The sequence below is a fragment of the Enhydra lutris genome, unplaced genomic scaffold (assembly GCF_002288905.1).
Source record: "Enhydra lutris kenyoni isolate GAN:26980312 unplaced genomic scaffold, ASM228890v2 scaffoldscaffold31, whole genome shotgun sequence".
NCBI lineage: Eukaryota > Metazoa > Chordata > Mammalia > Carnivora > Mustelidae > Enhydra > Enhydra lutris.
This window is the reverse complement of record NW_019154115.1, coordinates 6,790,603-6,808,796: the sequence shown is the minus strand read 5'-3', so window position 1 is coordinate 6,808,796 and position 18,194 is coordinate 6,790,603. Positions and strand designations below refer to the sequence as shown.

The 18,194-nt window shown below is 51.4% G+C and overlaps 1 protein-coding gene across 1 annotated transcript in view; it reads right to left on the bottom strand.

Annotated features, from left to right (window-relative positions):
• The window catches only part of LOC111153114 (thrombospondin type-1 domain-containing protein 4-like), a 259,086-nt gene extending 242,064 nt beyond the window's left edge, over positions 1 to 17,022 (bottom strand). Inside the window, exon 1 of the mRNA XM_022511915.1 lies at positions 16,738 to 17,022. Within this exon, the coding sequence (XP_022367623.1) occupies positions 16,738 to 17,022 (285 nt within the window). The remainder of the gene's footprint in view (positions 1 to 16,737) is intronic.
• Between the last annotated feature and the right edge of the window lie 1,172 nt (positions 17,023 to 18,194).

The window sequence follows — 18,194 nt, the reverse complement described above, 5'->3', positions numbered from 1 at the left end:
TGGATGGATGGATGAATGGATAAATAGAGGGGTGGATGGATGGATGGATGGATGGATGGATGGATGGATGGTTGGATGGATGGTTGGCTGGATGGATGGATGAATGGATAAATAGAGGGGTGGATGGATGGATGGATGGATGGTTGGATGGATGGATGGATGGATGGATGGTTGATTGGATGGATGCTCCCCTTAGGGACTGGGTATGCCTCACCAATTTGCTGGCAAATGAAACACTTTAAGACATGAATATTTACTGTGTCATGAACATCGTTTAGAGCAAAGCAAACCAAGATGAGCCACTTAATAATCTATTGTTTCAGATGATAATAATCATGAGGCTGAGGATGCTAGCAAACATCTACTCAATGGCTACCATGTGCCAAATGGCATTCTCCATGCGTGACATACTCATTTTATCCTCACAACAACCTTATGAAGGGAGTACCATAGGGAAATGGAGGTACAGGGAAGTTAAGTCACTTTTTCAAGCCAGCCAACTAGTAGGTAGGGGAGTTAGGATTCAAATCCAGGCAGCCTGAGCCCAGATTTTATGCACTAGATCATCATTTGACACTGCCTTCTACCCTCATCCAGACAGGACTGGCTTAAATGATCAGAACAAAGACGTGCGACTTTCACTTCTTAGGCAACAGGGCCCAGGGCTGATTTCTTTCTGCCCTTGCAGATACTTGGTCAACGGCTGCCCTAGAACCAGAAGGAAGGCGCTGACCCCCCACAGACCTGTGCTGCCTCCACGGAGGGCCCGCCCCTCCCAAGCCCTCTGGTGGCTGTCATCCTGCCCCACAGCCCCACAACCCTTGGACAGAATTCCGCCCCCAGACAGCTGGGTATTCAGGCCAGGGTCCCAGGAACCACCCCCCCTCCCACCCCCAGCCAAGTCCCATTTCCAGCCTCCTCCAGCGGGGTGAAGCCAGCCACAAGAACATTCCCCTCCCCATTCTCTGTGCTCGCTCTTGCGTCCTACCCCCTTGCAGGGCTTGTCCTTTCTTCTCTGTCCCAGGCAAACTCAGCCACATAATTCATTTCTTCCCAAGACTCCATTCTGCAAATTGGCTGGCTGACCCAGACCAACCTGCAAACCCACAGAATCCAATTTAGGAAAAAATGTTTGAAGAGCCATTGAAACTCCCTGGATACTTTCAAGCAAACACATCACAGCAGGCTTGGTTACTCAATTACTAAAACACCTACCCCTCCTTTCTTACCTGGAGGAATTGGTAATCAGCACAGATTAGTTAGGGATTTCGATACAAATTGCATCATTTTCATGGTCATTAACACTGGTGTGGTTTACATTTGTTTTCAGTCCTAAAAAAACGTTTCCCAGGTAACTAAGGAGAATAATCAAGGTCAGAAAAATCGGGAAGACAAGATATTTAAAATAAATGAGCCATTTGTTCCTGCTTCTGTACAAAGTTGCTTTTTCAATTTCGAATGACACAATACTATGGATCAAAGGCAGAAGATATTTTCTTTTCCCCAAATATTACTTAGTCATTTGATTACAGCACTTGATAAACGTGGTTAAATGTCTTTACTTCCCCTAAGTCTCCAGCAGAACTCCAATCTAGCAATTGTCACAGTGTAACACTGTGATTTGCATTTGTCTTTCACCCTTCTAACACAGAACTACAGAAGAGCACAGGCTCTTCTAAAAGGCATGTTTTTTACTTTCCTGAATACTAGAACAGCGCCTGGGGCACAGTAGGTGCTCTGTGATGACAGAAAGAATTTACATTCAGTCTCACTTGGAGGGCTTTCTCTCCAAGTGATCACACTGTGTTTCCAAGCTACTGTTGCCCAGCCCAGCCCCTGAACAGCCACTTTGCTTCCATGGTAATTGCTAAGGCTTTCTGAAATTAACATTATTGATGACAGTCCCCAGCCCCCTCCCAAAGCCTCCAATATGCAAATAAACATCTGTGATGGGCTGCTGGCCACCCCTACCTAGGGATCAAAAACACCCAGAAACAGACCCAGCCCTCCTCCCCACTCTGAGGACTCCATCTCTCCCCAGCACCCTTTGCCAAAAGCAGTTTATAATCCCCAGGTTGTAGTTATCAAAGGAAACAAGATCAGACTCCCACAGCTGAGCTCTGCCTGGGAACCACAGACCCGCTGCCCAGGACCTCTCCCCGATGATCATCCACCTCATTCCAAAAACCTGCTTGGTCAGAGGCAGGTGGCCATGGGACTAATGGCAGCTTTGGCTCAAGCTGAGCCTTGGCTTCTTCTTCCTGTCGGGGAAGGAGAGTAGACCAGATGCACTAACTCTAAAAGAACAGATTCCTAGAGGGCAATTACCTCATTCGTCTACAAAATGGGTCCAGGTGAGACTTCAGGGCTGGGAGGAAGATAGCACATGTGGTATTTTTCCAGGAAAAAATTCTCTATAAAATTAGGCACGTTTATATATGTTCTCAAGACAACCCTAGAAGGTAGGTGCCCTCGACCTCCCCATTTTACAGAAAGGGAAGCTGAGGCTGTGAGCAGTGAGGCACTATGTCCGCAGTCCCAGAGCTAGTGAGCGAGCGGCAGGATCCGAATCCCGGCCACTGGAGAGCAGTCTCTCCAGCCTCCTGAACGCGCTCCCTCAAATACACATTTCCGGAAGCTCTCGTGTTCACACTGACCTGGTGCACGACACTCAGACTGCAGCACGGGCCTCAGCAGTGGGGAGCCACTGCACGTGAGGCTATGTTCCACACTGCTCACGGCAGGGCGGCTTTGGCTTTGAGTCGTGGAGATGTCCTCAGGACCCGCACACATTTGCCCTGCCAGAATACATCCCGGCTCTGTACGGCTTGGTCACCACCAATCAGCCAGCCACACACTCTGTCCTCAGTGCTTCTGAACATCAGGGGTAAAGGATTTGCCTTTTTTTTTTTTTTTTTGCTTGGCTCTTGGGGCTTCTGCATTGACATCTGAATTATGTCATTATTTTTTTAAGTGATAGAAATCTAGTCAATGATTTGTAGCAATCACTGCTGTGTCGTGGATGCCGAGAGGTTCCATATGTCCTCACAGAAAGAAGCAGAAGCTTAGCAAATGAGTCTTACTTCCTTTACACAATTCTGTGATGGGCCGGTATTAGGCAAAGCTGAAATCAGGTGCTGTGATCAAAAGATTACGATAATGTGAAACAGACAGCCATGTCATGAATTAGGAAATATACTTAAGGAAACCAAGAGAAGCAAGTCATTGGAGACAAAGGTCATGCAGAGGTCAAGGGGGACAATACAAGGGCACTGGCTGTAGGAGAAAGAAACCGTTACCATACCCTTTTTCTCTAGTGTCAGTGGCCATGCAAATCTGTACTCTTCCTGTCTCTTGTGTCTGCTTTGTTGATGCTCCCTGTGACCGAAACCAGGACAAGAAAAAGATCAACCGTAATTCAGCCTCTACGAATGAGCTGTGCATGCGGGGGAGGGACTCTGGACCTCTCTGATCATTATCCCAGGGCTCTTTCCTCTCCACTCCATCTTCTACCAGGATCATCCCGCTCCTCATTGAGGTCCTTGCAGTGTGTCTCTGATTTTCCTGTGAACCTTTGTCAACCATCAGATGGGCATGTTTCTGGGTTCTCTCCTCTGTGCCACTGACCTATGCGTTTGTCCCACTGCCAACATGACACGGTCTGGATCTGTGTAGCTACTGAAGCCTTGAAACCTCATAGACAGATTCCTCCTACTTCATTTTTCTTCTGCAAAATTATTTTTAGAAGTCTGACTACAATGTACCATGGTATGGATTTCTTTGGGTTTATCCTGTTGGAGAGTCACTGAAGATTCCTGATTTCTATGGGTCTGTACCTTAGCCTAACCCCCAGGAAGTTTTAGTGCACTGAGTATTTTTCAGTCCCACCTTCTTTCTTCTGCCTTAGGATTTCAGAGATATTATAGTCCTACAGCTCCCTGAGGATCTGTCCTTTTTCCCCCTCCCCTTGTCTGTTTTCTCTCTGTGGCTCAGATCCGGTCATTTTTATTGTTACATCTTCAAATTCACTGATTTTTTTTTTTCCTCTGTCATCTCCGTTCTGTGGTTAAGCCCATCCCCATGAGATTTTATTTCAGTTATTATATTTTTCACCTCAAAAGCTGTCATTTGATTCTTCTTTATGTCTGCTATTTCTTTTCTGAGACTTCCCATTTTTTTCCTCCTTTGTCTCAAGCATGTTCATTGCTCCCTGAATCATTCTATGAAGGCTGCTCTAAAGTTTGCCAGATAATTCCCACATCTCATCATCATCTTGGTGTTGGCCTTGATTGTCCTTTTTCATTCAGTTGGAGATCTTCCTGGTTCTCGGTGTGATGAGTAATGTTCAATCAAAACCTAGATGTTTTAGGTATCATGTTATGAGGCTCTAGATCTTACTTAAACCTCCCATTATAGCTGGCTGCCTTTGACCCTGCTCCTGCAAGGGAAGGAGGACCCCATATCATTATGGCCAGGGGAGATGGAAGCCCAAATTTGCCACTTGGCCTCCACTGACATTGGCAGGGGAAGGGGGGACCCATCGTAACTGCTGAGCAGGGATGGGAATTCAGCTCTCCAGCAGGTCCCACTGACCCTTCCCTGGCTGGAAGGGGTAGGAATGCCTCACTACTGTACCTCATATGGCCTCCACTGGCACCACTGGTGGGAGGTAAAGGGGGACAAATAGCCTCGTTACCAGGTTGTGTTGAGTCCTGACTCTCCACGAGGCCATGTCTGAACACCCCACTGGGGAGAGGGATGGATGTCTTATTGATGCTGGGTGGGAACGAAAGTCCAGGCTCCCCATATATCTCAACTGAGAAAAGAGCCCTCAGAAATGGTCTAGGTTGTCACCATGCACTTAGGAATAAAGAATGAGATGGATAATGTATGGCTGGAGGTCATCCGGCAAGTTCCTGCAAAGTCAGGACTCAACATCCAGGCCCCTGGCTCCAAGATCACTTGTCTGTAAACCAAAGAGCTCCTAAGGCACAGGAAGAAGCCAGCCCCCCAGCCAAAGCAATAACGAAAAGTCTCACTGGCCAAAGGATAGTGGCTGCCTCCTTTCACATCCCGCCAGACCCCAGGCCAGAAAGCACACGTGGGTATGCACCATTATCCTCGAAACAACACAAACATACGTCTACTCAAGACAGGCCTTCCGTCCAACACACACAGCAAAAGCATACTCGCGAGCCAAGAGCTACAGCGTCACGGTCACCTTCGGGGCTGGTGGTCTTCCATCTGGAGAGGATCCTGGCTTTCCTACCATTGGAATCCCTGAAACCAAGATACACCCAGGAGCTGCAGAACTCGGAGCAGCCAGCAGGCCAGGCGCCCCCCTCCTGGCTGGAGAGCTGGGTCTGCACCCAGCTGGAGGCGCCTTTCCCAGACCCGGGGCCTCTCTGGTCTAGCCCCGGCTGGCCGGCTGGTGGTCTCAGCCCAGCACTGCTTATTCTTCTGCAAAGGAAAGCTGGTGACCCGCGAGGGGAAACTGCTTTCTAACAGCCTTTGTTTTCATTTCCATTTAAAAAGGTTAGTGACTTTACTGCATGTGGAAAGAAGCAAAGCCACAGTTTCAAAGAGGCTCCGCAGGTTTGGGGGCTGACCAAATATACAGAGTTTTGGGTGGGGAGGAAAAGAAAGGGAAGCGAGGGAACAAAAGTTTAGTCCATGTTCACCATGTGCCAGACATAAGCCTGGGTCCTCCTCCCATGCCTTCCCCTAGACTCTGCAGTAAAAATTCCAGCCAAAGTCAAGTTCCAAGGTCCCTACCACAGGTCATCACGCTGTTGAGGGACAGGCAGCATTGCCAGACTCTGCAAAGTATAAGATAATAAACAATTTCATGGGCTACAACTGGAAGCAGGGGATGGAATGACATAGCAACGGGAATAAAGTCACTGGATGCCCAAGTTTTGAAATAATATGATTAAAAATTTTTAACTGGTAAGAATAACTGCTTCAAGAATTACAGGCCATGTCGAAGTAGTTGCCCACCTTGGCATCACCCGAGATGATAAATGCCCACCATCGTTTGACAGAACTTGTGAATTAAGTTACATCCTCTTACAAGCACTCAAACTTCGGCGAGTGCTTTTGTTAACTACTGGGAGATTTTAACATTCACTCTTTTTATAATTGAAAACAATTCTCAAGCATAATAGTCATCTAGGCGAGGGGTCAACAAACCCCTGCCCAGGGAGCCAAACCTGACCTGCTACCTGTTCTGAACTAGAAAAAAATAGAGAAAATCAGAAAGATACTATTTAAGGACATAAAAATCATATGAAATTCAAACTGCAGCATTCGCAAACAAAACAAAACAAAACAAACCAAGAAGTTTTCCCTAGAGCACAGCCTGGTCCACATCTTTAAGTCCTGTCTGTCATCCTCTCCTGCTCCAAAGGCAGAAGTGATTTCTTGCCACAAAGCCCACCCAGCCTGCAAAGCGGAAACACTAACTCCCTGGTCCTTTACGAAAAAAGTGTGCCGGACCCTGATCGAGGCCCTCTGTCAAACGGTGCTGCCAGATTAAAAACACACCGAGATGACGAGGAACCACCACCACCACCAGCAGCTCTTCAGGGAGCCAAAGAGCCGTCACGGGATCCTCAGCAATTTATGAACGAGTCCACGGAGTTACAGTAGAGATAACGCTGACCCCCCACGGTGAAAGCAACATCGGAGCAGAAGGACACTTTCTGAGAAATGTATCGAGCACGGCCGCACGCTCTGCTCTTTACATTTATTTTATGGGAACAGAGTAAGTCAATTAGGAGAGATCTGAATCCTGGGAGGTCTTCAAGAATGCCGCCCTCCCATCAAACCCAAGAGCCTTCTATTTCCTTCCCCTCCGCCCACATGGTTTCCCTGTTAAGGCGAGAGACCCCCTCGGGTCTCCGAACTCCCGCCAGTCAGAATCTGATGTCCCTCTCCTGGACCCCAGCCTTCCTCCTGCAAAATGTTTACCACACGCGTCATCCTCTCCACCTGTCCCCTCCCCAAGGCTGTGAGTACCCCCCCTCCAAGGGCAGGAAGACCATCTGCTTTATCTTTAAGATGGTAAGTAAGGCACATTGGAAGCCCCTCATTTCAGCACGGAGATGAACGAACACTGTCTCCTCTAACTCTGACCGCGCCTGTGACTCCTGATCCATTTCACACACAAGGAAGCGGACGTTCAAGGAGGTTAAGCTGTCCCCAGCCACACGGGCTGTAAGTGGCAGAGTCAGGACCAGGATTCACACCGTTGACAACACGGGTTGAAGCTACCTGAGGCGCCTCGAGGCTCAGAAAGCACTAGGACCAGGAATAAGGGACTGCACAGTGCTGCCCAGACAGGACCCCCAGGGCAGAGGAACAGGACGTCAGAAGGTGTCAAAACCTTCTGCCCCCACTCTGCTGGGAGGAAGCAGCCAGCCACCAAAGACCGCACACTGCTGTCATTCCGTTTCCAGGTAAGCACCGGATGAACGCTGACATGATTACCTGTGCGGAACTCAGGGAGTCCGCCCCTCACCGCACTTCTTGCCTGAAGTGAAGCGCTGAGTTCCTCCGATGCCCGCGTGAGCGCAGAACGGAACCCAAGAGGGAAAGGGAAGGGAAGACAGAAAACAAGCCCCCCTTTTGTTTCTCAGCACTCCCACCTTGACCTCCCAGGTGCATTTTCCCTGCAGCACCCCTGAGCAGCGCGGAACGCTGTGAGCATGGCTCCGGCTTTGGACTTGGTCATTACATGGCTGGGAACTGAATTCCCAAACAGAACATGAGACAGGGAGGGAAAGGACACGACACGTCATACCAGCAAGCTAAACAGTGACATTGGTAGCACCGATTTTTTTGATTAGGGAAAAACTAGAAAACAACCCAGACTGTGAACTAAAATGATGGAAATCGTCATTTATGCCTAAAAATGGGAAGCCTGACTAGGTTAAGAGAAATGTTTACACAAAATCATAGTCTATAAAAAAGACAGATGTGCATGTCCTTCCAGGCAAATCAAGGAGAAAACAGAAGGGTGTAAGCAGTGAGTGTTCCTATGCAGACATGAGAGGGGCCGAAAAAGTGACAGAGAAAGAGGAGGAAGGGAGGGATGCTTTGGTAAAGTTACATATAAAGTCAAGTTAAAAAAATTTTTCTTATGGAATCATAAATTATACAGTCTTTCTGGAAGGCCAATTGGCCCATAGGTATCAAGTACCTTTGGAGTCTTTGTATAGTTTGTCCCTCAAAGAGCACTAATGCATTAACAGAAGTATCCCAAACATGCACAAAACAAGCAGTTTTATTTGTAAATAATGTTGAAAAACTGAAAACAATCAACATGTCGCCAAAGAGAGGGTCATTTAAGCAAACAGTAACATTTCTTAAAAATACTCTGCAGCCATTAAGAACACCATGTTTCAGAAGAATACTGAATATTTAGTATCTAGGGAAAAGGTTTATGATTTACTGTTAAGTGAAAAAAGTAGTGAACCAAACAATACGTTCAGCATGATACCAATGTTATAAAACTCTGTGTGTGTGTGTGTGTGTGTGTGTGTGTGCGCGCGCATGCGTGTGTGTGCGTGTATGTGTGTGTGTGTGCACGGAAAGAGAGACTACAGAGGCACACATTACAAATAATAGTCATCACTGTTTGGGGAATTATGGATCATTTGTGTTTTTCTGTTATTTCCTGAGTTTTCTACAATAAATACACCTTATCTTTGTAACCCCCCAAAAATCAAGTCTGGTATTGAGAAACTTAAGCAGCAAATTAGCGGAGCCGCCATCAGCAGGCCGTGTATGCCACTGCAGGCCACTTGGGTCCCACGTGTCACAGCTGACCGTGCAGCTGCTAAGATGCCCACGCAGCGCCCACCCTAGACAGACTCTGGCAAAGGTCACTCTCAAGCCGCCCCCCACCCCCCCGGCCGGCTTCTCCCAAGCACAGGTCCGCTGCACCCACGCCACCTCACCGCAGACTCCACCGACCGCATGAGCCAAGGGCAGCGCAGCAAAGTATGTGGAGGACAGCAGCTGGGCGTCCTGGGTGCAGCCAGCCGGCCAGGCCCGCACCTGCCCGCACCTCCACACTCGCTCCACCTGCCCCGATGCTTCCGGTTCTCTCACACCTGCCAACAGGAAAACACGCAAGCCCCTGTGTGCTGCGTCTGCTCGGAGGCTGATACTCCATCCCCTCTCTAAGCAAAATCGCCTTCTATTATCGCCTTATATTTTACTCTAAGACTGGGTTACGTGGTGATAAAAAGGAATGAGGTACTGATCCATACTTCAGGAGGGATGAAGACATTAATCTCAGTGAAAGAAGATGTTGTTAGGACTCCATTTATCTGAAATGTCCAAAAGCCAGAGAGAGAGCAAGGAGATGAGTGGTTTCCAGGGACTGGGGAGGAGAGAGGGTGGGGAGTGACTTCTAATGGGCACAGGGTTACTTTTGAAGGTGATGAAAATACTCTAGGATTACATAATGGGTGATGACTGCACAACTCCGTGAATAAACTAAAAACTACTGAATTGCACACTTTAAAATGGTGAATTTGGGGACACCTGGGTGACTCGGTTGTTAAGCGTCTGCCTTCAGCTCAGGTCATGATCCCAGGGCCCTGGGATTGAGCCCCTCATTGGGCTTCCTGCTCCACAAGAAGCCTGCTTCCTCCTCTCCCTCTCCCTCTCCCTCTGCTTGTGTTCTCTCTCTCACTGTCTCTCTCTCTGTCAAATAAATAAATTTAGAAATCTTTAAAAAATAATAAAATAAAATGTGAATTTTATGGTAAGTGAATTACATCTCAACTTTTAAAGAATCCTAAGTGGGTCATAATTAGACTTTTAAGGAGTTACCATTCGACTTTCCAGTGGGTTCCAATTAGATTGAGGCACTCACTGGCCCATTAGTTTCCTGGGAGCACATGGGTTGGAATCAGATGACTAGAAAGTCAAACATCACTCTGCCATCTACTTGCTGTGTGAGCAGACTCAAGTTCCTTAATCTCTCTGTGCCTCACTTTTCTAGGCTATAGAATAGGAATAACAATGTCTAGCTCACAAGAATTATTGAAAGAATGCAATAAAATAAGGCAGGTAAGTCCCAGAACCTGATACAGAGCTCTGTAAACAGCAGCTCCTTCTCCTGAGCAGGCCAGAAGATCCCTTGGACTTCAAGCAAAATGAAACCCTCTGCCTTGACTGAAACATCACTAGAGTCGAGCAGGCCCTGGGTACTTGCCTGTTTTGACAAAGACACTAAATAGAGCCAGAGGCCAGGATGTCGGTGCACACCATGTAAAGATATTCAAAGCTTGAAGACAGAGCTCCACGCCGAAGGCTCGCCTTATAACCAGCAGTAAAGCCCCTCCACCCTCCAAGGTCCAAAGGGCCTCCTGTCCACTGCTGGCTGTGACCCTCCTCCCAACCCTTAGATAAGTGTTACTATTATTAGCCTCAATCAAGGATGAGGCAATGGGAGCGCAGAGAAACCAGAACAGGGGACAGAGCTGTGACTTGCGTCCAGATCAGCCTGTCTCCACTGTTCCTAATTCGGCTTGCAAGGCAGCTGCCCTCTCTACCCTCTGCTTCTTTGCTTGGGGCTGTCAGGTCACAGCAAGGCGGGCCACAGGCAGAGCTGGCAGGCAGTGGGCATGCGGCAAGAGGACGAGGCAGGCATCCCTGGCCATCCACTGCGACCGGATGCCAAGCATGGAGGCAGGGGGCAAGGGGCAGGGCAGTGTCATCCAAAGGGCAGCCGGAGGCTAGGGAGCCAGCAGCAGAGGGAGGGTAGAGGGGGACCAGAATTCAAGGCACGTGAGGGTCAGGGGTCAAACAAGCGAGATCAATCAGAGAGAGCGTCATCAGTTCCCCCACAGCAAGTCTTGGAGATCCGGAGGAGATGCTCTCATGCCCTTCCCAGAGAAGCCATAGTCTCTGGACTCAGCCCGAGAAGCCTGGGGAACACGATGGCACTCCCACGGGTCTAAAGCTGCTGTGAGCACGTTACACGCTCATGCATCTCACCCGGGATCTGTGCTCTTATCACCCTCTTTTCACAGACCGGGAAACTACAGCACACAAGGAAACTGTCCAGGAAGCCACAGCTTGGCGGAGGCTGAGGCGGAGCCCAGGGAGCTGGGTCCCCGGGGCTCCCACCCTCGGCATCCCTGCGCTGCCGCCCCACCCAGGAGAAGGTGGACCCCGCTACTGGAGATAGGGACCAGCCAGAGCCAAATGCCCTCCTCTCTGCCTTAAAATGCCACGTGGTCAGAGGCACTGCCTTTCGGGAGGAAAAGTCTGTTTGGCAACTACCAATTTGTAATTTGCTGATAGGATCGGAAGGTTTCCAAGAAGGAATCAGGTAGAGCCGTCTCCCAGCTGTCCGTGTATCCATGTTCAAAAGAAAGTAATCTCTCTAGATTGAGCCTCCAAGAAAAATGGTTAAGTCCAAGGTGTGGCTTGTCACCCCGTGCCTCCCCCTCAACGGTCACGTGGCTGCATCCAGGCCATAAATCAAAGGCCATGCTCCCCTTTCATCAGATGCCTGTAGATAATTCCCTTGTGAGTTCCCTGCTGGGGCTCAGAGGGCCACGGCCTAAAGGGTTAACATCTCATTTCCTCTGTCTTTCAAGCCTTAATCCCCATCCTGAGCTGGGTGCATTCCAAGCCCACCTGGAGCAGGTCAAGACGCGCCCCAACCCATGGCTGGCCCTTCATTTCCCCTGGCAGGAGATTAGATGGGGTGCCCATTAATCACTCATTACTTGGGTCCTCACTCCTGGCCAGCCCTCAGGCAGCCCGCCAGCTGGCAGGGAGGGTGGGGCGGGCCCGCCTGCTGCCCAGCCCAGGCCCCGAGCTGCCCAGGGTCACCTTCCTGCATCGAGGGCCCGGCTTTCCTGCTCTGGACCACGCCCGAGGGGAGAGGGGCCACGGGAGAATACCGCGGAGCATCACTGAAGGGACCCGATTCTGCGGGGCTCACCAGAGGGGACAGAGATGGGTACAGTCCATTCAGTGGGACGGTGAGGTAGAAAGAGAGGAGATGAGCAGAAAGAGGCCACTCTCCCAGGACAGCTAACCAGCAACAGAGCACACGCTGCCCATCTGTTTCTGAGGTTTTCCCTTGGGGGAATCTCAAGGGAACCGGGGAAGGGAGTGGGGTGGAGAGAGGATGTTGAATGGATAATTCATTACTATTACTACTACTACTACTACTACTACTTACTAATTATGCAGCACAGGTGTTGATCTGCCATATTTGGACAATTATTCAGACACAAACCCCCTGGACTTGGGGGGCTGAGATTATATGTAGCGCACATACTGAGAGCTGCCTGCCTGCCAGACCCTGACTGGGTACACAGAAGGTGAGAAAAACAGGGTGAGAACAGGCACCGAGCTCCTACTCCATGCTGGGCCTCACCCTAATGCTCAGGGGGCCTATGCACCAGTCCCCATACCAGACCCCAGGTGGCTTTTGGCCATCCCTTTGTCACACGCGGCAGAAACTGTGACTTAAGGGCTTATAGAATAAAGGGGATGTGTTGCTGACCAGACCCCACTCTGGCAAGGGAGGTGTGACTTACCAGGCCAGGGAAGTGAGGGGCTGGCATGTCGTGTTCGGCCTTATGGGGGGGGGGGTGGTCCCAGCTCATTTTTTACCTCAGAAAACCTGGGGTTCTCGAACCAACCTACCTGATCTTGCTCCCTGAGCCTTGCCCAGGCCAAGAAATATATCCACAAGGAGCCTGGTGGGGGCTGGGCTTGCGTACCTCTCAGAGAGGGGATGGGGCATGTTTACAGGACTGAACAGAAGTTTGCTTTGACTGAAACAGGGCTCTCTGTCTCCGCCTGGCTGGGGTCATGATGCATCATTGCTCACTCCTTAGAGTCAAGGTCAAGGCCTCTGTTAAAAAGGTCACCTAGGTCACCCTGTGACCTAGGATAAAGTGGCTTATCAGCTCAGCACCTGTCACCAGAACCTCACTGTGAAGGCAGCCCAAGGCAGTGGTCCTCAAACCAAGCGTGTAGAACAATCAGTTGAGGCAGTCTTTAAACAACGCCAACTCCACCCTGGCTGGCCTCCACCCTGGAATCTGGTGTCTTCCCAGCCGAAGCGATTTCGGATTCCGACGTCCCACAGACAACCCTTTCAGGGGACAGTGGAAAGAGCACCTAACGGAGAGCCGGGTTCTAAGACTGAGGTTCAAAACCTGAGCTGTTGACCTAAGGCAAGTAAGCTGGAGTTTTATTCCTTGTAAAATGCGGATTATACCATCTCCCTCACAGGTTGCTGGGAGGATTAAGGCATCCGGCAGAGCACACCCCAGTGCTCACGAAACGTGACCTGAAAGAGTTCATTGGGCCAGCAAGGTTCCAGAAACCAGAGAAGTCAGTTCTGAAGGCCTGGAGAGAGAAAAAAAGGACAACACAGGCCCAGAAGTGAGGAAGGGGTCTCAGCGTCAGCCCACAGGTGCCGCAGAGTGGGAGGGAAGTGGGGGGTCCGAAAGAGGGCAAGAGTCCACGAAGTATCCTCCAGCCAGAGAGCCTCCCCCTTCCCTGCGCCTGCCCGTGTCACACTAATAACTTCTGGCCTAACATGGCTCATCACTGTTTTCACAGACAGGAGTCAGTAATATGGCACCCTCTCAACTAAGCAGATGTAAATAACTACCACAATTCTGCACGCACAGAAAAGGAGAGATAAAACGGGGCGGGGGGCAGGGAGGAAGAGAAGAAGAGACAAGAAGGAAGCTGGGAAGGAAGCGTCAACACAGTCATGCTGTCAAGCCAGCAAGAGCTGGCCATGGGCTGGCACGGGGCTACGCAGCCTGGAAAGGCTCAGGAAGGAGAAGCCCAGGGGCCACTCTGGAGAAACTTCAGGGGCCTGGGAGATAAGGCTGGCCCACCCTGGATGCGTTCAGGCTGTATAAGTAGTAAATGCAAAGGAGGCAGGGGAGGACTTCAGCTGGGTTCAGAGAAGACTGAGACAGGTGTGTGCGAGAGCGGCTGGGGTGTACTTTCTGGCAGAACCGAGATTCTGAGCTGCCGTTAAGCGTGCACACAAGGCCATCATAAAGACACCAGGGACATCAGGGAAGAGGTGGGCGACTCTTGGGTCAGCTCTCTCCAGCCCTTCAAAACGGACTTCTCCGGTGAATTACGACAGTTCCCACTGCCCAGATGAAGACTGATCCTTGGCCTTGTCTACCATGTCTATACCAGCACATTCATGTCGCTAGGTCTTTGCTCAAGCTCTTCCTCCGACTGGCATGCTCTCTCTCCTCCCAGCCTTTCCCATCTCCTTGAACTCCTCCTCATGCTGCAAAGCCCAGCTGTAATTGTCCTAGCTCCTCCCGTGCAGGAAAAGACTCTCCCTCATCGGTATCCCCAAGGTTCTTCATTGTTTCGTGGTTACTTTTTTTTTTTTTAACATCATTTCCTCTCCCGGGTGGCTATTTATCATGTGTTAGCCTGTCAACAGATCCAGGACATGGATATTGTCCTGTTCTGAGTTTAAGCCTTAGCACATGGTACCAGTCCCTGGGACACAGCAGATGCCCCAAAAATATCAGCTGGACAAGAATGAAACAGAAGTGAATCCTGGGGAGCCACTGTGATTTCTTGAGAGGAATGATGTGGCAAAATCAGAATTTTAGGAATATTAATCTGTCAGCATGAAAGAAGATGGATTGAAATGAGGAAAGTGACTCGTGGCTGGGAGTCAAGAGGGGAGATTATTACTGTAACGTGGACATGGTTTATGGAGGGAGCAGGGGGAGGGAGACAGGAAAATGATCCCCTGTGATATCACTGAAGAATGTGGAAGGAACTTGGTAATGAATGCGCTATAAATGTGGGGGACGGGATGGGGGCATCGAGGGCACTCAAACACTCAGACTGCCAGCCGACTGGGAGGCAAACGGTACTGTGCAGGGGAAATGCCGCATGAGAAGGGGATGGGGGGTTCGTGCCCCACCACTCTTTAGAATAATTGGCTACAATCACAATAAGCATTTCTAGGCAACAAAACAAAACAAACAACCCCCCCCCCCGAAAAAACTCTCAGTTAAAACATCCAGCCCTGATCTTACTCCCAACTCCGGAGTGTATTTAATTTTACTTATTTTTCCCCTAGCAGCCAGTTAAAAAGATTTCTTCAGGGTAGGAGATAGTGAGATAAAAACCAGTTGGGAGATAAAAACCAATCTGAGTGCCCTCTGGGAGTTGGGCGGGGCGGCAGGTCAGGTGAGCTCATCTGACCAGCCCTCCTCTGGAGAGGCCAGCCAGGTGCCTCATTCTATAGGGCCTCCAGGATTCTGATCACCCGAACCCACTTCCCAGGCCGGGACCTCTGGGAAATCCCTGCTCCAGCACTGCAGAGGGTTATAGGAAAGTCCCAGGACTCCCATCTGCTTCCTCGAATTAATTCCAGGACTAGGATTTTGTTTTCTAAGGAATTCAACTATGGTGCCAACAAAAATCTGTAGGAATTGAGTAGTACCGTATTTAAATTGCGTATTTAAAATGTTTGCTTCCTTGCATATAGAGGAAGATCTATTAAGCCCTTTATCAATGAAGCAAAGACAGACGCAGGTAATGCAGGTTTTAAGAGCTGTGTGATCTTTTAAAAATTAGAGACTGTTACTGTGCCTTGGTGCCTCCAGCTGCGAGGAAAGTCGGACAAGATGATTCCTTGGACCTCTCTCGGGTATCCCTCCAGGTCTCCTAGTCCCAATTCCAGCAGGCATCCACAATCATTTCAGCTACCCAGGTCCACGGGGGCACAGAGGAGACTTGAAGAGACGCAAGCATGCACATTTAATAAGCAGCAGGGGAGGCTGGGGGGTGGGGGGCGGGAGGCTGGGTGTGGACTGCTTGGGAAACACCAGACCCACAATTTCCAGACGCTAAGTGGGCCTGAGAACGCCCTGAAATCCCCTTCCCAAGTTAGGGCTGATGGTTATTTCAAAGGGAAAAAAAAAAAAAACCAAAAACAAAAAAAAACACGAACTTCCAGATCTCTGCAGCCCCAGGAGCTACTTCTGAAACAGCCAGTTCTATAAGCGCGCCAAGGACCGCAGGTAGTTGGGCTGCACTTGAAGAAGTGGCCGGAGTTGGCGGAAACAACCCATCCACTCCGGCTCCCGGAGGCGCTGGGCTGCAGCGGCTTAGCTCAGACACACACAAGGATTTGAGGCTTTCTAGAAAACGGCGTGGCCGAGGCCCCGGGTCGGGGCTCCTTGCGCGCCAACCGAGACCGACCAGCTCTCCCGCCCGGGGCAGAACGAAGGCGAGGCTGCGGTCGGGGCGCACAGGCTGGGTGTGCACTCGCCGGTCCCCCTCGGCCCCGGCCCAGGGAACGCAGGGCCCCGACTACGGAACGGCCCAGGTTGGCTGTCCCTAGAGTTTCAGAGGTGGAGGGTGGAGGGGTGAGTGCTGGCGCCGGGACCAGTAAATCCCCAAGGAAAGGAAGGAAGGGAAGCGAAGCGAAAGGAATGGAAGCGAAGGGGAGGAGAGGCGGCACAGCCGTCGGCACGGACCTAGCGCGCGCTGGCTCCCCAAGCCCGGCGTGGGCGCAGCCCCGCGGCGCCCAGGACACACCCACTGCGCCCCACCGCCCGCGCCTTCGAGTCCTGCGGTCCCAGAGCGGGCCCGAGAGGAGGGCAGCGGCCGGGCCGGGTCGGGGCCGCGCGGACGGGGCGCAGGGGGCGCGGGGCGCGCGGCGCGGGCGGCTCTGCTCACCTGGCGGTCCGCGTCCCGGATCGGCCGGCGGCCGCCTAGCCTCGCCCCCGCGTGCTTCCCGGCGCCCGGCAGCCCGGAGCACGCCGCATGGACGGCCGCCGCCGCCGCCCCGCGCCCGCCCTGCACGGGCTCCCACTGCGCCCCGCTTCGGCGTCGGGCTGAGCGGGCGGCCAGAGGCTCGGGTGCGCGCGGAAAGCTGTAGCTCGGAGTTTGCGATCGGGAGAACGGGGATCCGCGCTCCTTCGGTCCCTCCTCCCTCCCCCACTCGCGGCCTCCCGCTGTCATCTGGAGCCGCTCCTGTCGCCCCCTGGCGGCCGCCTCGGGAAGGACCGGCCCCCACTCCACCCCCGACCCCCGAAGGGGCCCCTCGCAAACAGGAGCGGGACTGAGCCCTGGGTACCGGGACAACGGACATCATCCCATAAAGAGGAGGGCGGTCTAGACGGGAGGGTGGCGAGAGCGGAGTGAAGCGTGGTCCGGATGGGCCAGGACCCGCTGGAGGAGAGGAAAAAGGGCTGAGACCAGAAGGTAAAAGACGGGCAGATAGTGGAAGGCCTTGAATTACGGGTTCATCTTATCCTGGTTTGTGGGACCCCCTGAATGACCGAGGTCCAAGAGGGGCAGGCGCACTCTTGTGTCCGGAACAGTCATTCTGGCTGCAACAGGACGGGGCTGAAGCAGGCATCCGGCAAGGAGAATACCGTTGTAAACCAGAGCAGGGAAGAGGGCAGGGCTGGAAGGATGGGGAGGGAGGAGCCCTCCTCTAAAGCGCATAGAGGTCACCCTCACTTGCCCACTCAAGTACAAGGTAAGACTCACTGGGCTCCCAAAGGCAATGGAAAAGGACCAGAGCACTCAAGTTCTCAAGGGGCATGAGGTAGACGTGAAGCACAGTCCGGAGCGATTCAGCATTGTTTCCTGTCTTATGCAAGTTACCGGGGCGGGAAGGAAAAAGCCTGCGGCAAACCACCACCACCACCACCACCATCATCAAACTTTGGTCTGTATATCCAAACCCTTCTTCTTACTAATTGGGCAGTATTGTCCCAGTGAGGGCTTGAGTAAAGCTGGTTAAAGGCAGGAAGAGGGCTGGAGCCCCGCTTCTTGGTTCCTAACGCAGTGCTCTATTCCTTTCATTCAAACTGATGATTACAGCTGGTGAGGTGGAAGTAGTGAAAATGTGCCCCCTCTCCCAGGAGGGGTGGGATGACCTCAAACATTTGAAGAGGCTGCCCAGCTATAGGCAGTCTCCCTCAGAACGAGTCAGCCTGCTTGTTGATCCTGCCTTTAAAAACTTCTGCTAGTGCAGGTACAGAGGGGGACCTTGAAGGTGGCTGCAGAGGGCAAGCTCCCTGCCCCAGAGCCAGGCTCAGTGGGGATGGGTGTGGTGTGTGGGAGCAGAAAGGGGAGCAATGGGGCAGGGAGCCCCAGGAAAAAAAATTAACAAAGAGAAAGTG